At 39.4% G+C, this 22893-nt stretch overlaps 1 protein-coding gene across 1 annotated transcript in view; it reads right to left on the reverse strand.

Annotated features, from left to right (window-relative positions):
• Positions 1–984: 984 nt before the first annotated feature.
• The window catches only part of PPP2R3B (protein phosphatase 2 regulatory subunit B''beta), a 52082-nt gene continuing 30173 nt past the window's right edge, over positions 985–22893 (reverse strand). The window contains exons 3-13 of the mRNA XM_054385812.1: positions 22594–22697; positions 21954–22056; positions 21292–21366; positions 17769–17855; positions 17246–17402; positions 15302–15350; positions 11192–11281; positions 8700–8875; positions 5662–5780; positions 5473–5579; positions 985–1129 (exon numbers count right to left, since the gene is read on the reverse strand). Of these exons, the coding sequence (XP_054241787.1) occupies positions 985–1129; positions 5473–5579; positions 5662–5780; positions 8700–8875; positions 11192–11281; positions 15302–15350; positions 17246–17402; positions 17769–17855; positions 21292–21366; positions 21954–22056; positions 22594–22697 (1212 nt within the window). The remainder of the gene's footprint in view (positions 1130–5472; positions 5580–5661; positions 5781–8699; positions 8876–11191; positions 11282–15301; positions 15351–17245; positions 17403–17768; positions 17856–21291; positions 21367–21953; positions 22057–22593; positions 22698–22893) is intronic.

The raw sequence follows: 22893 nt of genomic DNA on the forward strand, positions 1-22893 counted from the left end.
CTGCAACCAAAAAAATAACTTACATCTTTTTGTACATTTTTCCCCCCCAACAAAATCTGTTTAACAGTAATAAGAGTGAGGCAACAAGCTGCTGTGACACTGATGTGATCCATGGAATGTGTCAATAGCAAACAACTGAAAGGGGGGGGACAGACAAAAGCACTGAATGCCCACAACAAATTAGTGCACATCACTGATCAAGTAACATTTATACAAAGGATTTAAAAAAAAAATTGGTTCCTTCTACATGAATTAACACAATCATTATGGATCAAGTATGAACACTAAACAGACTCCATTATTAAATAATCTTTCTATAATGAACATCAGTGAAAAGACTGAAGTTTAAAAGGGCAAACAAAATTAAAGTTGGGGCAAACAAAGACTAGGCAGAGAAGAGAAGCAACGCATCTCAGGCATTCTCCTTCCTTGTGCACTGATGTACTCAGCTTGTCAGATTAATCTCTGCCTGTAAATGAGAGCTGAATCATGCAATCACAGCCATGTCCCTTCCTTACCAAGGCATAAAGCCTCCCAGGGTTGCCTATGAGCACGTAAGCCTTGCAGGCCAGGTTTACATTGTCTCCTTCCCTCCCATACCTGGACAGGTATGCCTGTTCACATATGGGATGGAGATGGTCAGTGCACCACACATCAACTCTGATTTATACAGTTCTCTTAAAAACAGTAGATTACTTAGAAGTCAAATATTGTTTTTCTTCCAAAAAAGGAATTATGCAACATCTGTAAATAAATATTTTAACCTATTTTACAAACTCTAGACTACTGAATAAATACAAAAAGTTTCCTCATTCCATACAGATGTGCTTCCTTCATTTAGAAGGTGGTGTAGTGATTAAATATTTTTTTAGCACAAAACTAAGCTCACTTCCTGGAAACAAAACCCACTGAAATGTCTAGGTGTGTAGCAGACCTGCTGCAGACTGTCCCTTCTCTTCTGCAAGTGTTGATCGTAAGTAACCACTACTCAAAGTCCTCTTCATAGTCGTATTCATCCAAGTCTACATCAGCCAGATGGGAAGGCATTTCAAAAAATGGTCTTCTTTCCATTTGATACTTTAGGACATTGGCTTTCTGATGGTCTACAGGATTCAGTTCTGCTTCATACCTAGGAGTGGGCAAAAAAAAAGAAACTGAAAGAGTGTACCTTTGTCAACAAGTGCCTAAAAATTAGAACTCTAACAAGGCTCCTGCCAGAAGACCAGTTTCCAGTATTTTATATCTACAGGAAGGAACCAGAGTAAAGAACCAGAAGCAGCACCAGGTTTCTGTAATAATTCCATTTAAGCTGTCTTGCTTCCCCTATTATGTGCAGAATTTACTAGTGAGATACTCTACTGAAAGGATTCAAAGCACAGAATCACAGAATGTTAGGGGCTGGAAGGGACCTCGAAAGATCATCTAGTCCAACCCCCCTGCCAGAGCAGGGTCATCTATACCAGATCACACAGGAACTCATCCAGGCAGGTCTCGAATATCTCCAGAGATGGAGATTGCACAACCCCCCTGGGCAGCCTGTTCCAGTGTTCTGTCACCCTCACAGGGAAAAAATTTTTCCTCACATTTACATGAACACGTGCTGCTCCAAACGGTCAAATGCAAGAATTAAGTACTTGACAGAAACCCCTCAAATTCTTTTTAGGAAAACTGAAGTTATGCTCAATGAGGAAGAACAAACTACCCCTGCTGTATGTACAACAAAGAAGGAATGCTGAATGGAAAGTCTGATTGAAATGTGCACCAGCAGAAAGAAGTGATAGCAACTGTGTGTTTAAAGCAGATGCTAGAAAGCAAAACCCAATTGATTCACCAGAAATTACTGACAACCACCTGCTGCTGCTGGGCATGAGCAGATGGAGAATAAAATGTAATGTTTAACTAACTGCACTCAGTGATGGCTTATGGTTAAAACAGATCAGCTCCAGCGCTCTTTGGTGGCATCAGCCTAAAACTGACAGCTGTTTAAAAAAATTAAACATGAATCTCTGAAGATTGATGATGTCAGATTAAAGGACTGACCATTTCCTGGGCTTGGTTGCCTCAGGTTCATGCACAGCTTCCCAGGTGCTACTGAATCTCATCTCAGCATGTTGATTATTTCCATCTAGTTAACAAGACTAGGCAAGGAACAAACTTTAGATACTACAGAATCTGTTCTTCAACTGTCGCTTTACAATGACATTGGCATGGTGATTAGGAATGGTCTTTCAGAGAAAGACATGGGACAAAGAGGAGGCAAATACCAAGAATTCACTTTGGACACTGAAGTAGAGTAGCAGTAATGGAGGTGGGAGGAAGAGCAACATTTTCAATGGTGGCCGCAGTTCTGTTGAAACAGTTTGATAAACACCACACTAGCTTCACCACCATTTTCAGTAAAAGAAACTTAACAAAATAAAGATGCTTTGATAAAAACAGGTAAAGATTAAGCACTGAGTAAAAATAGTTCCTGATTTTCTTTTTTTTTTTTTTTTTTTTTAGTTACTTTATACTTCCCATGAGTATTAAAGCCTCAATTCTGTGAGTGAGTGCCAGTCAGTGCTTAGGCAGTGAACAGAATACTCTGCATTTCCCTCACAAGTCCAATGCCAATTTGAACCGAGAACAAAAGTCATCCTAAGAGTTACATATTTGAAAACAAGGATTTGGAAGAAGAATGCATATTCAGCCCTAACAACACTGTTGGCTCACACACCTGTAATTTATCACTTTCTGCACCATTAATTCTATCTTTTAAAGAAGGACTATTTTTTTCTTTTTTGAACAGAAACGAATGCACCTTTTGTATTTGTATATTACATAGTGATAGAGGTGACAGCAACTTTTCTTCTCATTAAAAAAAGGCAGCATGAGGGTATCTCAGATACTTTACTTGTAGGTTCCACTCATCCTATGCTCAGAAGACTGTTATTCAAACATTACTGGATCAAATGAAACTCCTGCTCTCTTCTGAAGCTTTAGTGGCCTTTGCTCCTTCCTAAGTTAAGTTAAGGAAATTTAGAAATTATGTCTTAGTTTTACACATCTGGGCACTGAAATGATTTCTCACAGTATTAAAAAGTGTACTGCTACTTCCCAGCACAGCCATTTTAAAAGACCTTTTAAAAGACCTTTACTCCTCTCCTCAGATGTCTAAAGCTTGTGTGAAACACAAAGGTACACCCTGAATACACTTTCTGTGGAAAAGAAGTGTTCTGACTCCAAGAATACTGGGTGTGAATTTTCCAGCTTTCACCTTCAAGAGCAGACATGTTAAAGGATGGGGGGGGGGGGAAGGGGAGGAGAGTGGGAAATATGTAAAAATAATCTAGTCTGAACAATAGCCTCAGAAGCACACTTGGCTTAGAGAAACAGCTGCAGGCAGCAAGCTCATAACTGAATCTGAATAAAAGCACATCAAGGCTCTTACTTTATAAAATGGATGCAAATGGGATCTGCACTTGTGAGTGAAACTCTGCCTTAACATTATCAATTACAAAATTACACTTGTCTGCAACAGCCCAAAGATTTCAAACCCTTAATGAGAGGTGCAGAGTAACTTTGCTTCCTGACACGTAGGTAGGTCCCTTACTAAGTAATGTCAAAAAGATATTTTGCCTCCAGTGAGTTTCAGTTGCCAGTGATTGCACAAAGGCTTTCAGGACAGAATGCTACAGCAACAGTGGAGAGCCTTCCTTGGCAATCTAGCTAACAGCTTTTACAGACCATACAGTATGCTTCTGAACCCTGAGCATCTCTCACCTAACAGAACTAGTTTTCCAGGATATTCCACAGCCAAGCTGCAAGAGGCTTTAAGAGCTGTAGGACAAACAGGATCTCAATAGAATCCAGGAAGTTGACATTTAACTATGTACTCGCAGGTGAGCTTGAGACAAATTTAATTAAAAAAAAAATAATCTGCATTTTGCAACTTTTTATCTGAAAATGGGCAAAATGGGCTTACCATTCACATTCTATTGAGTCACAACAGCAGCAGAATTTTAAAATGGGAAGGTGCAGACACAACTACTGTGATTGAAGGGACAAAGGAAGCCAACAGACCAGCAGAAGAGAGAAAATAACAGAGGTGCAACACAGTTCTAGTTAATGTTTAGGATGTTCAGATTTAACAGTACCTCGAGGCTTCTAAATGCTATTAATTACTGTCAAGCCTGGGCTCTCAGCCTGACCCTATGATGCACTAATTTACTGTGTTATATTCAGGGGGCCCTTCTAACAGACACTGAGATACCAGTCAGGAACACCAGAACTTTACCAGTAACTTCTTAAAATTTTGACTCCTAATATTTTTGGCTTAAACGCATTAATTTTATAAGAACATTCTAAAACAGAGGGGCAAAAATCTTGTTCCTTCACTACTTTTGTCAGCTGATTTATAAATAACATTGCAGAGACATCAAGACCACAGAAACTGTTCTTTCTTCTGATCCATCACATTCAAGCTCTTGTACCTGGTGTTACAGTGTCTCAAGCTACTGTCAAAAATGCACGTATCTATTCTGTACCTTCCCCAAACTTAGCCTATGGTCTTAAAGAGATTAAATGAGATAAATATTGGAGGATTAATAAGGCTTAACTCTCAGCTCACTCTTGTTAATTTTGTAATAATTCTAGTGGAGGATTTAATGAAGAGGTACAAGTATGAACCTCCTTAATGCTGGAAAGGCTGGGTGATGACAATTCCCTTCCCTCTCTTTTCCCTCATATGCTTTCTTTAACAAAGTTTTTTGAAATCAATGTGTTAAGAGGGTTTCACTTTCTCTTTCAATGTGTTAAGAGGTTTTAAAGCACTCAAATATCAAGGTAGTCTCTCCCTAAATGCTTGGCAAGAATCTAGAAATATTTTAAAATGGAATACTGATGCAGGTAATGCAGGGAAGTGTCTCTTTCTCCAGACAGGTCCCATTGACTTAAGGCCTAAACCAAGTTATATTTGCACTTGTTGTCCTTATCTTTTTAAGTAATGAAAACAAATATCAATTTCAGGACTTTGGACTCCTGAGATGCCCTGAAAACTGCATTGCAAAAGGAGTGACTTTCAAACAGTACCATCTACTAGCTTATGGATGCTTAGAGAACTGTGAGAAAATACTTTTAAGCTGATAGAATTAAGTTCAGAAGTGACAGTTGTCATCCCTGCCCCTTCCAAGCTCTTAATGAAGCTCTTAATTCATTTAACAACAACCTACAAAAACTGATCTTGTATTTTGTTTAGAGTTGAAGCTTTATCAAATTTTATTTCCTCCTAAAATTTGAAGCAGGATCTCTTTGACAAAACTGATTTGATCAAACTGTCAAGGAATATTAGATACAAGAAAGGTTCTTCCTCTCTCACCTGAGGGTAAAACATGACAAAGAGCAACGATCTACAAAAACAGCATCAAGGATAATAGTGATGGAGAAGCTCTACATAATAGAGGATTTGTACCAACTCTCCTGCCACATTCTTACCCATCATTCCACTGGTCACTTGCTGCCTCTTCTGCTACCAAGATATCGTACTCTTCAGCAGCGTACTTCTCCCAGTCAGAGAGCTCTTGGCTTTCCCCTTCACCATCCTAAATAATCACATTGCAAGTTATACAAAAACATTTATTACTAAGCTCACAGCTAAAATGTCTTTTAAAGCTTCACACTCACCCGCAGCATAGAAAACTGATCCTTCTGTTCATGGTCAAGGTATTTTTCGATGTTGAAAAACGTATCAAAAAACACGTTTGTCAACTTACATCGCTTTAAATCATGCAGAGTAATTTTTCCTGTAAAGAGAATTGTGAGATAAGTAGAGTTGAAATGATCCTTTCTCCAGAGGAGGAATGTTACTCAGAAGTCAAGTCGTCATTATGCTCACGAACATTCGTCACTCATGCTCAGCGCAGTGGGTGAGAAGTGAACAGATGAAATACAGATGTGCCCTTCAAAGTGGGCAAAACTTGGAAATTTATGTTCTGGATTTGTAACTTGATTTAGCTGTCATCCTACTGTCCTTCAGTATGTTGGAGTGAGATGCAATCTACCTTGCTCAGCTAGCTATTAAAAAATAATTTAAGGTAATTGCCTAAGCTTCCTCAAGAAACTTGTACGATTTAAGATGTGCTTGGGTAGCAGATAGGAATCTCCTCTGGCAGTGGTCCTTTCTCTTCTGACTTGAAAAGAAACAAAAAGCCAAACATGACAGAGGTAACAGCTACTATGCTCTCTACAGATGCATTTTTCATAGAGACTAGTTTTCTACACATGTCCAGCCTGATCAATATTTATTGCTTTGAGAGGAAAGCTAAATGCTCAGAGGTGTTTTGTTTGTTTTTCTATAAAGTGATACTTTAAAGACTCAAATTAACAGATCTGTTAAAGTGTTAGAAGTACTTCTCAAGTTGGTCAGAAATGTTGCCTTATTTCAAGGCTGAATATTAAGCTCCTACAGAAACACTGAAAAATACCAGACATACAGGGAAGGACAGATGGCTGTCCTTAAAACTCCCCCTTACTGCTTCACCTGAAATACAGACGATCTGCAGTTGCTCACTGCAGATATGGAAAAGTTCAATAAAAGCCAAAGTTAGAAAAGTACTTCCTCAGCATACTCCCCAGCCTCTAACCAAGTATAACTTAAGGACAACAGAGGAGATGCAAAATCTGAATGAAATTTGGAAGTAGTTGCCACACTCACTTCTGTCACCACATGAAGTGCCACAGTGTATTCTGCCTGGCTTAGAGCTGATGCTCCTGAACGTCACAAATCCCTCATGGCACCTGTGTCCTATCTGTCAGACCCACACAGATGTCTGATGTATTGGGCCATCTCAAGTGGCAGCAACTCTCCACAACCAAACAAATTATTTAAGTCCTAGTTATATAAGCTCCCAATTTTAAGTTAGGCACCTATATTTGCTCTGTTGATTTGCTCTCCAATTTCCATCTGTTGCAATGGGAGTTTAGACACCTAACACCCATGTAGATGTCTACCATTGTCTCAAAAAAACAGAAAAATGATAATAAAACTAAAACAAAACAGAAATTGAGATAATTCAGACCTCTGAGTTTGCTGTTTGGTACACAGAGTACCCTGTAGCAAACTCTAGCACAGTTTAGCCATGACTGTAAGAAAGCACCTTCTTCTGTTTCATATCTATCAAGTGAAATGTCATTTTATACTGCTAGTATTTGTATTAGAAAAACAATAGAAAAGTTTCTTCTTAATCCACCTTTTAAATGTCACTCAGTTTTTATGAAAAAACCTTCAACCCTTCACAATTGGCTTTCATTTTTCTTGCCCTAAATAACTCTCATCTTGGCTGTGTTTCACAGCTTCCTTTTATCATCTTCATGGTGCAGAACAGATACATCAATCTTGTTGCATTTGAAACGCAGAACAGAAACATTATTGAAATAGCCTCCCTTTCAGAAGCATAATGTTCAAGACTGGAAGGGAACCCCTGTGTTCAAGAAGCTATTGTAGGCAACCATATAACATAATTGTGCTCCTATGAGCTTGCTTCACTTTTTAAATGCTCCTCACTCCCCAGACATTATACAGTATCGGTCTAATACTTCACTCCACTGATACCTCGTACTTAATGTTCCTTTTTCATTTACAGGTTTTATTTTAATCTGCTTTTAGAAACGTTTTTTCACCCAACAAATCCATTTTAACTTGGTTTGAATAAGAACATGAAACAGTAAATTCTAGTTTTGAGCTATTTCAATTGCCATAGCATTCAAAAAAAAAAAAGTATCTCAATAGAAGACAAATGCCCTTAAAAAGTAAAATCAAGTTTCTTGTAATTTAAATGTTTTCAATGCTACAAAGAAGGTGGGCAATAAGCAAGACTATTACTAACTGATTCACTAACCATCATTGTATAGACACTTACAGAAATACCCTCTTACACAGTGAACACAAGTGACACTTAATATTCAGGTAGGAAAAAAAACAACTCTGCTTCATCTAGAAGCTTCTAAACGTGAAACACTAGACAAACACTACAGCTGCTAAAAGAAAAAGTTAAATAAGGCTTTTAGTTTTTAGTATTGAGCAGCACATGAAGGGCTAATACAAAGTGTGTGTCATGCTTACTTCCAAAGTTTGTTTGAGGTATAAAATGTAAACTCAAGTTTGAACAGCTCAAGATCACATGGCTCACATGCAGGAGAGTAGAATGCAGGTCTATGAAGGTTCAAACGTATATAGAAACCAGCCAAAAACTAAGAACAAATTAGTATTCACTTATTTTTAAACCACCTGACATGAATTTTCTAGGAGTGTCTTAGGCTTCTAACCTAAGATAAGACATTACTAATCCAGAGAGAAAAACTCTGTTTAGAAAGTGTTCCCTGAAGAATTCTCTGCAACAGAGAAGAGGCAAGTGGGCAGAACAGTCAAAAACTCTTCTTGAAAGCACCCCCTCAGCCAGATAGTGACAAGATTTCCTTGAAGATTAGACATGGCTACAAGCCCAAATATAAACCTACAAGGCATTTTAGAGCGGTGTATTAAATTTCAGTATGAAAATGAATGCCTGCCATTGGAAGACCATTTGATGTATACCCTAGAACATGTTTTAGAGAAAAGGCAACCTAAAGGCATGTTCTTTGCAAGATCACCTGAATGCTTTTAAGGGTGCACTAATTTCTAATCCAGAGAAACAGAAATTACAGATGGGAGAGGACTTCGTTACCTTCATATTGTGGCTTCACAAGATCCAGCATCTGGCACAAACAGTCTTCAAATGGCAAAGGTTCTATGGCCATGTTATCTAACTTTTGGCATTGTTCTTCATAGAAGTACTCCAGTTCATACATAGACAAAGCTCCATCCCCATCAAGATCCATGCAGCGAAACCAGTATTCAATGCTGAAATGCAGTAAACCATAGCAAAGAACTGTTTACACAGACTCACTGCAGAACCTCAAGAATTTACGTTACCTGTTAAAAACTACACTACTTATCAAGATGCAAAACTAGACTTAAGAAGACTACATTCCATAATGGCAAATAAAGAGGCTGTTCACAAACGCCTGCAGTACAAGTGGCAATGGCTTCAAACTAGAGAAGAGCAGATTTAGATTGGATATCAGGAACAGGTTCTTTACTATGAAGGTGGTGGAACACTGCAATGTGTTGCCTGGGGAGGTGGTTGGGCCCCCATCCCTGGAGATATTAGAAGTGGGGTTTGACAGGGCTCTGGGCAGCCTGATCTATTTGAGGATGTCCCTGCTTAGGGCAGAGGGGATTGGACTAGCTGACCTTCAGAGGTCCCTTCCAACTCAGACCATTCTATGAATCTCTAGAAAGCCATTAAACAACACTTACTGCAGGAAGAGTTTCTGGTATTTGCCATGCCACACTTTACTGAACTTGAAAACACACTTGTAAATTGAATGGGTGAAGGAAGACAGGACTAACACATGGTTTTACACAAAAACTCATGGAAGCCAAGGAAAAAATTGAATTTGGCATCAAAATTCAAGTTCCTTCTATTATACTGAACAAGGCAGCAATATGTTACACAGTAGATTTCTTGTCAATATCCTACAGCTAATGCTAGCTGTATAGTTTCCTAAAGTCACAGTATCTCAGAGATTGGAAGGGACCTCGAGAGATCATCAGGACCAACCCCCCTGCCAGAGCAGGATCACTTGGAATAGTCCACACAGGAATGCATCCAGGTGGGTTTTGAAAATCTCCAGAGAAGACAACTCCATAACCCCCCTGGGCAGCCTGTTCCAGTGCTCCATCACCCTCACTGTAAAGAAGTTTCTCCTCATGTTGAGGTGAAATCTTCTGTGTTCTAGTTTGAACCCATTGTTCCTTGTCTTACCACTGTGAACCACTGAAAAGAGCCTGGCCCCCTCCTCCTGACACCCACCCCTCAGATATTTATAGACATTGATCAGATCCCCTCTCAGTCTTCTCAAGACTAAACAGCCCCAGGGCTCTCAGTCTCTCTTCACAGGGGAGATGCTCAAGTCCCCTAATCATCCTCATGGCTCTCTGTTGGATTCTCTCCAGCAGGTCTCTGTCTCTCTTGAACTGAACTCAAAAACTGGACACAGTATTCCAGGTGTGCAGAGTAGAGAGGTAGAAGAACTTCCCTAGACTTGCTGGACACACCTTTCCTGATACATCCCAGGATCCCATTGGCTCTCTTGGCCACAAGAGCACATTGTTGTTCCATGGAGAACTTGCTGTCCACCAGCACTCCAAGGTCTTTCTCTGTGGAGCTTCTTTCCAGCAGGGCAGCCCCTAACCTGTACTGGTGCCTGTTGTTATTTCTCCCCAGATGTAGGACCCTGCACTTGTCCTTATTAAACTTCATGAGGTTTGCCTGCACCCAGCTCTCCAGCCTGTCCAGGTCATGTTGGATGGCTGCACAGCCTGCTGGGGTGTCAGCCAACCCCCCCAGTTTTGTGTGATAGGTTGGACTTGATCTCTGAGGTCTTTTCCAACCTTGTTGATTCTATGATCGATCACTAGGTCAAGAACTTGCTGAGGGTACTCTCAATCCCTTCATCCAGGTCATTGATAAAGATAATGAACAACACTGGACCCAGTACTGATCCCTGGGGGACACCACTTGCCACAGGCCTCCAAGCTGACTCTGTGCCACTGATGATGACTCTCTGAACTCTGTTGTGAAGCCAGTTTGAGATCCACCTCACTGACCAACCATCAATGCCACATCTCCTGAGCTTTTCTATGAGGATGTTATGGGAGACAGTATCAAAAGCTTTACTGAAGTCAAGATATATGACATCCACTGCTCTTCCCTCATCTACCCACTTGGTCATAGCTTCATAGAAGGCTATCAGATTAGTTAGACAGGATCTCCTCTTGGTAAATCCATGCTGGCTACTCCTGATAACCTTCTCGTCTTCCATGTCACTAGGATCACAAAACAAATGCAATATCCCTTATCTTTGACCCTGTCTGTAAGTAGGCCATACACAGCACATGGAACAGCAACATTTAATTAGTCTCTTAAAGGCACATTAAAATAGGCTTCTACTGCAGCAATAACAGGAGACACTGATAAATAAGAATGATGCAACAAACCGGGGCCAGTTTAGCTTCTTCCATCAGAGCTGAGCATGAGCAGTCTCCATTTAGGAACTGGAAAACCAAGAAAAATCGGTCTTTATTTCCACTAACACAAAAATTCATTCTTACCTAGTTGGTGTCTTCTTGTCCTCTTCAGATATCAAAAACCACACAAAGTCAGCATAGCTGATTTTCCCATCCTTCTGTGCTTTTCTACCTCTTGAAGGACAACAAGGGAGAAAAAAAAAAAAAAAGAAGAGAATTCACTTTAAAACAACTAGCTTTTACTAACTAAAATGAAAATTATTCTCCTTGGTGCTACTAACTGTTTATTTACTCCTAAATACTGTGGGATTCATATGGTAACTTGTCACAGACTGCTTTGATTCATTCTAGATAAGGAGCTCAAGTGCTCTGCTTTATTCTTACTGTAGCAACGAGGCAGGAAGCAGTTGAAAGAAAGTCCAGAAGGGCTCATATAGCTTCCCTTCCTGAGAAGCAATACCACTGAAGAGATATATTAAAAAAAAAAAAAAAGCATTGTATACAAATAAATGTGCTTTTCATCATTCCTATTGAGGTGGAAGAGGTAAGTGCTTAAAACTGTACAGAACTCCACCAGCTAAAAGTGTTGGAATGGAAACGTGGCGACAAAAATGAAATAAAAACATCTGCCAAGTGTTCATGGCAAGAACATAATTGTCTGCTTCTGCTCCCATACCACAGAATGCAGCACCCAAACGCATTCTAAACACACATGGTCAACCTATCTAGTGAAAACTCAGGTAGGCAGCTCCTAGACATTATGTCTTACACTACATTTCTAAAAGCCAATTTTCCCTGTTTTACCCTTGAGATGTCCAGAAAAATATGGGATGTGTTTTACCTTGACAAAAAAACCTGGCATAAATGAGTAAGCACAAGACACAAGCCTGCCAAGTGCCATTTCTCTCATTTCAGCTTTTATTATCAGCTGCTTTCTAGATGCTGATATTGTGCTAGCAAAACATTTCAAAAATGAGTAAAATGCCGTAAGAAGGAAATCAACAGAATAGAGGAAGTCAATCCAAGTGGGAAAAAAATGAAGAATTACTGTCAAAAAGGTGCATTAACTCCACTGGAAGCAGTTTTGTAAACTTGTTGATGCAATAAGCATTGATTTTTACAAGTAGTACTGAAAAACACAATTCCCTTTGAAAACTGTACAGGTTTGAAGGATGGAAAGCCAACAATGCCAATATTTCTTCCCTTCCTCATGGTCGTCCCTGCTAAACCAACAGAGCAACAAACAGGAGGAGTTGGAAGCTATCCTGCTACAGGAAAGCTACGACATAGTGGCAGTCACAGAAACTTGGTGGGATGAGTCCTATGACTGGAGTGAGGCTACTGATGGCTACAAGCTGTTCAGAAGGGACAGGAGAGGAAGAAGGGCTGGGGGTGTTGTCACTAAAGAACAGCCATGAGCAGATTGACTGCTTATGGGTAGGTATTAGGGATCAGGACAATAAAGGGAGCCTTGTGGTAGGAGTCTACTACAGGCTGCCTGATCAAGTAGAGCCTATCGATGAAGCCTTCTTACTCCAGCTCGAGGAGACATCATGATCACAGGCTCTCATCTTGCTGGGGGATTTTAACCACTCTGACATCTGTTGGAAAAGCAGCATGGCTAGCTGCAGGCAATCCAGGAGGCTCCTGGAGTGCCTATATGACAGCTTCTTAGGACAAGAAGTAACAGCCCTACATGAGGGGATGTCTTATCGGACCTGTTGGTCACAAATGCAAGTGAGGTCCTTAGCGATGTCAAAGTCGAAGGCAGCCTGGGCTGCAGCAATCATGTACTAGTGCAGTTCACTGCCATAAGGGGTATGAAGCCCATGAAAAGTATAGTTAGGACCCTAAATTTTAGGAAAGCAGAATTCCAGCTCTTCAAGGAGTTAGTAAACAGCACCCCACGGGAAATGGCCCTCAGGGACAAGGGATAGGAACAGAGCTGGCAGATCTTTAAGGATGGATTCTATAAAGCACAAAAGATCTCAATCCCAACACGTAAGAAATTGTGCAAGAGACCACCATGGCTTAGTTGTGAACTGCAGGTCAAACTAAAGGTCAAATTGGGACCGCACAGGAAATGGAAGGAGGGACAGGCATCCTGGGAAGAGTACAGGGATGTTGCCTGGTTGTGTAGGGATGAGGTCAGGAAGGCCAAGGCACAGCTGGAACTGAACTTGGCAAGAACGTAAAGAAAAACAAGAAAGGCTTCTACAGGTACCTTAACTAGAAAAGGAAGGTTAAAGAGAGTGTCCTGCCCTGAGGAGCAACAGCAGGGAACTAGGAACAAGGGATGAGGAGAAGGCTCAGAGTCTCAACAACTTTTTTGTCTCAGTCTTCACTGGCAACCCCTCTCCTCATGGCTCTCATGTTGATGGCCCACAAGATGGAGACCAGGGAGACAAAGTTCCTCCCACTGTAAGTGAAGGCAAGGTGCATGATCAGCTGAGGATCCTGAAGATACAACTCTCAAACCTGAAGGTATTCAAGCCTGCAATGAAATGCATCCCAGAGTCCTGAGGAAATTGGCTGATGTAGTTGCCAAGCCACTCTCCATGATATTGAGAAGTGCTGGCAGTCAGGTGAGGTCCCTGGGGACTGGAAGAAAGGAAACATCACACCCATTTTTAAAAAAGGTAGAAAGGAGGACCCTGGGAACTACCAACCTGTCAGCCTCACCTCTGTGCCTGGGAAGATCATGGAACAGATCCTCCTAGATGCCATGCTGAGGCACATGGAGGACAGGAAGGTTATTCAGGACAACCAGCATGGCTTCACTAGGGGCAGGTCCTGCCTGACCAACCTGGTGGCTTTCTATGACAACATGGCTATGTCAGTAGATAAGGGACAGCCCTATGGATGTGACCTATCTGGACTTCCCCAAGGCCTTTAACATGGTCCCCCCCTTACATCCCACTTGCCGTGTTGGAGAGATATGCATTTGATGGGTGGACTGTTCAGTGGATAGGAAATTGGCTGGATGGTCACATCCAGAGGGTAGTGTTCAATGGCTTGAAGTCCAGATGGAGAGCAGTGACAAGTGGTGTCCCTCAGGGGATCATCCTGGGACCTGTGCTGTTTAATATTTTTATCAATGATACAGACAGTGGGATCGAGTGCACCTTCAGCAGGTTTGCAGATGACACCAAGCTGAGTGCTGCTGTTGATACACCAGAGGAACAGGATGTCATCCAGAGGGACCTGGACAAACTGGAGAGGTGGGCACAGGTGACCCTCATGAGGCTCAACAAGAGCAAGTGCAGGGTCCTGCACCTGGGCCAGAAAATCCTCACTATCAACACAGACTGGGGAATGAGGTGGTAGAAAGCAGCCCTGGGGAAAAGGACTTGGGGGTGCTGATGGATGAGAAGCTGGACATGAGCAGACAGTGTGAGCTTGCAGCCCAGAAGGCAAATCACATCCTGGGCTGCATCAAAAGATGCATTGCCAGCAGCTCCAGAGAGGTGGTTCTGCCAATTTGCTCTGCTCTGGTGAGACCTACACCAGGAGTACTGTGTACAGGTCTGGAGCACTCAATGTAGGAAGGACATGGACCTGATGGAGAGGGTCTAGAGGAGGGCCACAAAAATGATCAGGGGGTTGGAGCACCTCTGCTACAAGGAGAGGCTGGGGGAGCTGTGGTTGTTCAGCCTGGAGAAGAGGAGGGTCTGGGGAGACCCAATAGACGCCTTCCAGTATCTGAAGGGGGCCTACAGGAAGGATGGAGAGAGACTGTTTACGAAGGCCTGCAGTGATAGGACAAGGGGCTACAAGGGTGGTGGAACACTAACAAATTGCCCAGAGAGGTGGTTGGGGCCCCATCCCTGGAGATATTTAAAGGAGGCTTGACAGTGCTCTGGGCAACCTGATCTAGTTGAGGCTGCCCCTGCTTACTTCAGAGGGGATTGGACTAGCTGTCCTTCAGAGGTCCCTTCCAGCCTAGACCATTCTATCATAAACCATACAACATCCAAGGGCAAGTGTCCATACAAGTACAGAAGGGAAAGTAAAGAAGTTGGACTGAACCAAAGATTCCAAGAGCACTCCAGTACTACCAAAGTCGAGCCTAAAATGCTAAATCTTGACATTCACTAGTCCATTTCAAGGGGAAGAAATTTCTTTTCTGGGAATGTCACACAATTTAACAAGCAAATATTAAATTGGATTGAGATCAGCATACAAAATAAGTACCTTGTAACTGCTCCCGAGAAGATCCGCTCTATCATCCTGCTTGAAATTGCTGTAAAACAAGGTTTAAAATAGTGTCCATTACATACAAGTTATTTTTGCTTTTTATTGTCTAGTGGAAGAGTTTACTGGAACCATCTTAGATACATGCATCTGTGATAAAGATCAAGTGCAGTGCTCATTAATCCCTTTGAGTCCCCTTGGAGAGGATCACTTTAACACAGAGTCTCCAAAGCACAGCTAGAACCAACCAGCTTTGAATTCAGACTTAACACAGAAATAGTAGCGTAGTAAAAGTAATGAAATTGGCTGATTAATAAGACAGTATTTACCAGTTCTTTGACAAGTAAACCATGTTTTCAAGTCCCATTAGATTTTATATGACCTTGGCAAAAAGCCAAAACAGAATTGACACATTCATACATAATGAGCATACCTAACTGATTCTGACATGGGTCTATTTCTGACATGCTTCTGATCCATGCTTCTATTTTGAAACTATTTCAGGGATTTTAGAGACATCTTAACCGAGCACTACCTCTGTAAAGGATATTCAGTTTATCCTGATGAATTTGTGGATGGTATTCAAAGCAGCACATGATACTGCTTCGCAGGGGGAAGTTGGACTCAGTGATCCATGGAGGTCCCTTCCAACACCTAACATTCTATAATGCTATGATACTACTCTCACTGGAGAATTACTCCTCATTATTCTAGAGCTGCAATATTTTTTCAGCATTGCAGAAATGCTAATAATTAAAGCAGGTTGTTAACTATTCAAATAGTTAATCTGCTTTATGTACTTACACTGATGCTATCACCATATTATTCTATTAAGGACACTAGTCCCTTCTTAGTGTTTATCTGTAGAACTGTAGGTCAGACAGCTTGGTTCAGACATGTGCTGCTGCTTCCTCCTATCTACTGTTGAGACACTGAAGTTGTTCAACCTTCTCATTGACAGCTAAATAATATTTTCTTACTACATCTAAGTTTCTCATCTACTCTAACTTTAGGCCAGTGGCAGTACAAACAGAAGGGATTGATGAAACTAGATTATCTAGTTTTGACATGCCAAAAATAGAAGTTTAAGACTAAATTTGGGTTACCACATCCATTTTCTACTCTTATTTAGTCTACTTCTCATTTAGCAGCAGCTGTTAAGCTCTAAGCAATATTCCATGGTTTAAAGGATGCAAAACTAAATTTCAAGTGGCACTGTTTTAGTTCTGCTTCTTTTCTAGAGTGTGCTAACTCACTACAGCAACCACTCAAATAACAGCAGCTTTCCCTCCTCCATGTCCTAAAGCATAGTCATGCATCCCACATTTAATGTGGGATAATATTCCATAATCACTCTGTGCTTAAGTAAGTTTTCCAGTCCTAAAGGGAATACTTTTAAGATAGCAATGGACACAAAGCATCCAAAAAACTCAAACAGTTCCATACAAACTACAAGCGAAATAGATGTGTGTGCTAACCTACAAAATCACAGCCATTGTACATTGTAAATGCAGAAAATGTAAAGCTGCTAAATAGTATGAAAACAAAAGGTCCTGCCACTAAGCTAGCACAAATTTAAAATAAGCAAAAGTATCTGAATGTATGCTTGCCTTTTTCTACTCTTGTGGCAAGTCACAAGACAATAGGGATTGTTTCCAAGATGATAACCCAGAATTGCCAAATGCAACCAATATACCAAGACCTGAAATTATTTTTCCTCTACTTCTTTGCCAAGATCAGAGTTCAAATTCAGCATTTCTCTCAAACTTGGTATTGCTAGGCACAAGGCAGTGTCACACATGACTTGTCCCGCTTTATTTCACTGAGTCAGCAAGATCAGCTATACCAACAAACTTATGAACACTGGCCTTGGCAGTTAACTGCTTCCTCAGCTGAAAGTTTACAGGTCATTTAATACACAAACAGGTGCTTCATTTATCATACCATGATCATTATGTCGAGCTAAATCCTTCCGATCAATATAGAGGTCATGGTCCGTATCCAGCTCCCAAAATTTGCAATAGATTACATAAAAATGTTCATATGAGAAGTACTCTGTCAGCTGGTTAATATCAGCTTCCTCTTCCAATAATGCCACATTCTGTTATCAGAAGAAGAAATAGAATACATTAAAGAATTTGCAAGACTTTTGTTGAATGATCTGAGTTCTCATAGCAAAGACCTCTACAAGGCAGAAAACTAATGTGCCTACTGAAGAATGAGGAGACCATGCTGCTGGACACAGATGCATATATATATATATATATCTCGCTCTCTCGACAGAAGACAATATTTAAACATGTTCTCATGTGTAAGGATTAGTGTGACTGAGCCTTCTTTAGCTTCTGGAAAGGGAAGAAGTGCTACTGACTAGATGCTTAAGCATCTAGTTACTGCAGTGTTTAAACTACTGGAGCATTTAAACTTCTTGAAACATCTGTCTTGAAAAATTTTAGATATTATGTACCTGCAAAAAGTTGCTTTTCCTGAGCTCGTTACAGGTTATTTTCCCAGACCAGGATCTATTTACTGTATAAAATATTCTCTGTATAACCTGCAAAAAAACCAGAAAATGCAAAGGTGATCTTAGATACGGTAACTAAATCTATTCCCAAATATTTATCAAAGAGAATTATTAGCTCAGCTGCATTTCAAAACTCCATCCTTCCCATATTCCTCTTGTTCTTGTTACTTAGTAGGTTTATGCTTCTCTTACATGTCATATTCCCAAACCTTTTCTGAATCTAGATCTAAACTCACTTTGATAAGTCTTGTTTTCAATGCTGCAATACCCATTATATCACCGAGTGAAGTTGCAGAATACTTGTATGCTATCCAAAATATGCCTATCGGCAATTTCACTACCTCCCACTCTTCCAGATCTACAGGATATCAACAAATAACCCTATTAATATATCCCATTCCTTCAGATTTACAGACCTATATTTACTACAGTATTTTACTTCATAAACGAAGGTACAGAAATAGAACTGGGACTATTTAAGGATCAGAGAACACAGCAATGTTGCTACTTCTGAAGTCTGCAAACACAAGAAATCAACGTTTGACAGAAACACTTCCTGTAGGTGCAGAGAAAATGTTTTTCCCCATGTTATTTTATCCTGTTTGAAGTTACTTGGAAAAACCAACCTGTTAGCAGTATTAAAAGTAGTATATAAACGTTTTCTAACTGAAGATAAATTAAAAAGAAAATTAAAAATGTATGCAAAGATGACTACTTGTGCTATGACTGATATTGGGGGCAGAAACAAATCCATTCACAGTTGAATCTGTGAATGCCCAAGACTTTTGTTGAAATCAGTTTTACAAGTACATTATTTTGGTAAGCTCATGCCTTTGGCATTACATTTAGTTTTCATTTACAAATGTGAGATATTAACATGTTTTTCTGCTTCTTAACTGAATTCAGTATTCACTTCAATTAGTTTGACTTAAGTCAATCAGATATACCTTTCACACCAGTCATTCACCACTATCAAAAGCAGACAGAAATGTAAATATATTATCAAATATTAACTGCATAAATGGACATTGATTATACCTGCTAATTAGCAAGACTAGATTTTGCACATACAGCATTTCACTTGCAATGCCAGCTAAAGAAACACCATTTCTTTAGGAACCCTTTCCCCCTAAATAAAACCTCCTCCCAGCTAAAGACTTGATTAAGTTTTTATCACTTCAGACTTTAATTGTGGTAAAACAAGAGCTAAAATTTTAAGTTACAAATAGAAAAGCAAATTAATCACATAGTTTCAAAATAAAGCTGAAATTGAAGCATGCAGCAAGCTCTACAGCTCTTACTTTGAACAAGAACAGTTGGTTCAGTAAGTCCAGAAATGAGAATAGATTAGCCTACTTCTGAAACTTAATTAGCTTAATTGTAATTGTGAGTTTAGGGAAGGCTCATTTTTGGCTTATACTACAAAGCAATTTTTTCTAAAAAGGTTTTGCCTTAGCTTTGCAACTTAATCCATCTGCATGTCATTATCTCATCTGTTATACATTTAACTGGTCTAAAAATAAAACCAAAATTGAATGTTTGCTCAAGACAACTGGGAACAGACTTTAAAAAAATTTCTAAAGGGAATCAAATAATTCTGTGATTCAAATTGTCAGTGAATTGCCTTCTTTATTATGCTGCACAGTGGTTTGCTACAAGGGAAGAAAATGGTGCAATATGGAGATTACAATTTCAAGAATTCGTAGTCTGGATATATACATAACATACTTGCAGATTAAATGCAATGTCTCATTTGTCAGGGCAAACATTTCTAATGTATTTCAGCTTTATCTTGGATATATCTATATAACCTTACCACTAGACTAACCAATGCTGTAGCCTAGTAGACAGAACTGATTGCTTCTGTGGTTGAATATCACTTAGACATTTGCTTCACTGAAGAGATGTACGGAATGTATCTTTGCACACACATATATACAAACACACACAGCAGGAGAATGCATCATTTAGTTTGTAACTGGAAGTTAGCACGAACAGACATTAACTCTTAACTGCAATGCTTACAAATCCTTTAGATAAAGCTTGATGTTGCTGGTAAAGCTAACTAGAACAGGCATGAAACATCTTTTGTCTTAAAGAAAATCATCCATAATTATTACCTATATCTTGCAAGACAGAATTTTAGAAGACTATTGTGCAACAGTTACTCCATCATAAAATAGGACAAGAGCAAGCGGAGAGTCTTTTTGCCATTTCTTGATCTTCAGAATAGCGTTCCAAATATTGTTGCTCCATTCTCAGCAATATTAGCTTATTTTAGGCATTTTTTGATTCAACACTGCTTTCTGCTGAAGACCACACTAGTCTAATTACTAATTAGTAATCTATTACTAATACTAGTACTATCTATTTACTAAGTTTGTTAGTAAAGTACTGCCAGCACTAAATTATTCAATATTGCTAGACTCAGGCCTCCTTGGGTAAGCAATTTCTCCAAAGTGAACTAACTGGAAATAGCAGGACCTTATCCCTCCTACAGTCCTTCAGGACAGGCAGCAAGCTCCCACAACTTAAAGCAGAGCAGGCTTTGTTACAACCCAGAATCCATTAAGAAAGAAAACTACTCACAGATAGAACATTTTCTTCAGTCACATCTGACAGGAGAGTTCTGGAAGCTCACACAATCATTACAACAAGAAGCAAAACCTAATGTAGTAGGCCACACTTGGTAGGCTGACCAGTCCCTATAAGATGATGAGGAACCAAAACTAAACGCTTTCAAAAAAGCTTTCATTGTTTTGGTCTGGGTCAGACTATAAACCAGATAAAAGATAATCAATTCTGCTTTTTTTTTTCTTTTGAGAATATTCATTAAGCTGTTTTTCATGTGCACAAAGAAGCGAACTGAATGTCATTTTGAAGAATTTTAAACTGTTGATACTTCAGTGGAATCAGCTGTCTAACAGCTGAGAAAATTTCATGTCACTGATTTTTTTTTTCCCCTTGGGTGTGGCAAGAGCACTTCAGTCACATAATCCTAGGGAGAGAGAAATGGAACTTTTCATGTATAAAACCTGCTAAGAAAGAAAAATCCCCAGAGAGGAAAGTATCAAGCAGTATCATTATTTTACTTAATACTGAACATAATCACATTAATATAGACCTTTCATTCAAAATTCCATTTAATTAATCCCAGAGTAAGGTCAGGATTCTAATGAGTACAGTCTATAGCCACTGTTTAAGATGACAGTCTGCTCTTCATTTGATCTTCATTAACTTATCCTACATTACTACAATTCAGTGTTTCTCTTTACTTACAAGGGTTCAGAAAAGATATGACAGTTAAGAAATTGAGTCTTTCTCCACAAGATTTATAATGATGTAGAAATGAGATTGACAGCATACACTTTTCTCAAAACAACAAACAGATATTGACTAATCTTTGTCGTTTTGATTTTCCAATTTAATTGACAATAAATAGCTTTTCCAAATAGAAATCACTTACTGTGGTAATGTACCGAGAATGAAATTCAGATGCTTCTTTTAAAAATGACAGGCCAGGATGACTATTCACCACATCCTGCAAAAAACAGGAATAAACAAAATCATAAACATTATTCATTAGTGACTATATGAAACAATTAGCATAGAAGAGCACATCTGCTTCCTTAACCAAAACAGTTCAGCTAACATGATCATTAATGGCAACTTAATTTACAACATGCTTTGTGTAAATAACACTGCTGACTTCTTAAATATAAAATTATCTTTTAAAGAAGCCAGATAAACAAAAGATTTCCAGTATTTTAGATAGGTTGAAGACTTTTTGTTTGCTGCTCTTTGAGAGAGGCTGTGCTAGGTCTTGAATTCATACACCACTTTTCCTTTGCCCTCCAAAGGCCCTCCTTGACTTAACTTCAACTGCCTTCTTGATTTTTCAATGCATGTGCTATACCTGCAAACAATTTTAAACCCATGCACCATATGTACCTCTTAAAAAAAACCCCATAACTGTAAAAGTCACTACCTAGCAACTCAGTGGACTGCACAAAGTGAGTTACATGAAATATCAATAAACTTCAATAAAAACCATGAGAAAGCATATTTGTTCAAAAAAATGCAGATCAGTTTGTTGTGTTTCCAGAACTAGTTTCAGTTGCAATTTACTTGTAAAAAAGGAATGAAGTCTTCTTGAACCAAGTAGTTACATCCAGGGTTCATTAGAAGATGAACAAACTTTGCAGCATCATCATAGCAGGTCTGAAGGATCCTGAAATGTAAATATTTCCATTTAATACTCTACACAGAAAATGACTTGCACCCCCTTGTATAGGTTTGTGAAACTGCAACCACACCATTTAACACAGAAGCTGATTACAAATCTCAAATTACACTTCAAGTGAACTTGTCAAAGCAGTACTGTCTCATACACTCACATTACAGGAGGTGGGTACACCATGTAATTGGTTACATGAAAGGACAGTAAGTTAGAACTGGAAGGAGGAAGACTAGGAAGAATAAAAAGCATTTTGTCCAGAACTGGCATCTAAGAGTCATGGCCATAGCTTTCCCTTTTCCCATAAACAGACAGTTATTTACCAAACATTTTTACAACTATAAGCCCTGTAAATGAAGTTCTGTTTATGTTAAAGTGGTGATGTAGTTACATTTTTCCAGGTACAAGTTTTCTGTCAATGGTTGGTTATGGGAAAGTGTTTTATTTCCCTTTGCAGATTGGATCTCAGAGCTTAAAATATCACATTTCAATTACAAAAAATGCAGTACTTCTAAAAAGTAATCTACTTACTTCCGCCACATTGCAACAAATTTATGAACTGATACATATCCTGTTCGTTCACCTCCAGCGCAGTAAAACAAAGGACCCTTCCAGTAAAGTGGGCATTCACAGGCCTAGAGTTAAAGTATATATCAAGTCAATTTATTTTTTGCTTATCTGAGGGTTTCTCCCTTACTTATAAATCTTTCAAAAATTAAATTTTACAAGTGTTAAGAAGAAACCATTAAGGCACAGTTGTTGTTTTTTCAAACTGTTTCTGAAACCAAATATACTTCCCAAAATAATTAATTTTAAGCAACTGCTTTAGGC

The sequence above is a fragment of the Indicator indicator genome, chromosome 1 (genome assembly GCF_027791375.1).
Source record: "Indicator indicator isolate 239-I01 chromosome 1, UM_Iind_1.1, whole genome shotgun sequence".
NCBI lineage: Eukaryota > Metazoa > Chordata > Aves > Piciformes > Indicatoridae > Indicator > Indicator indicator.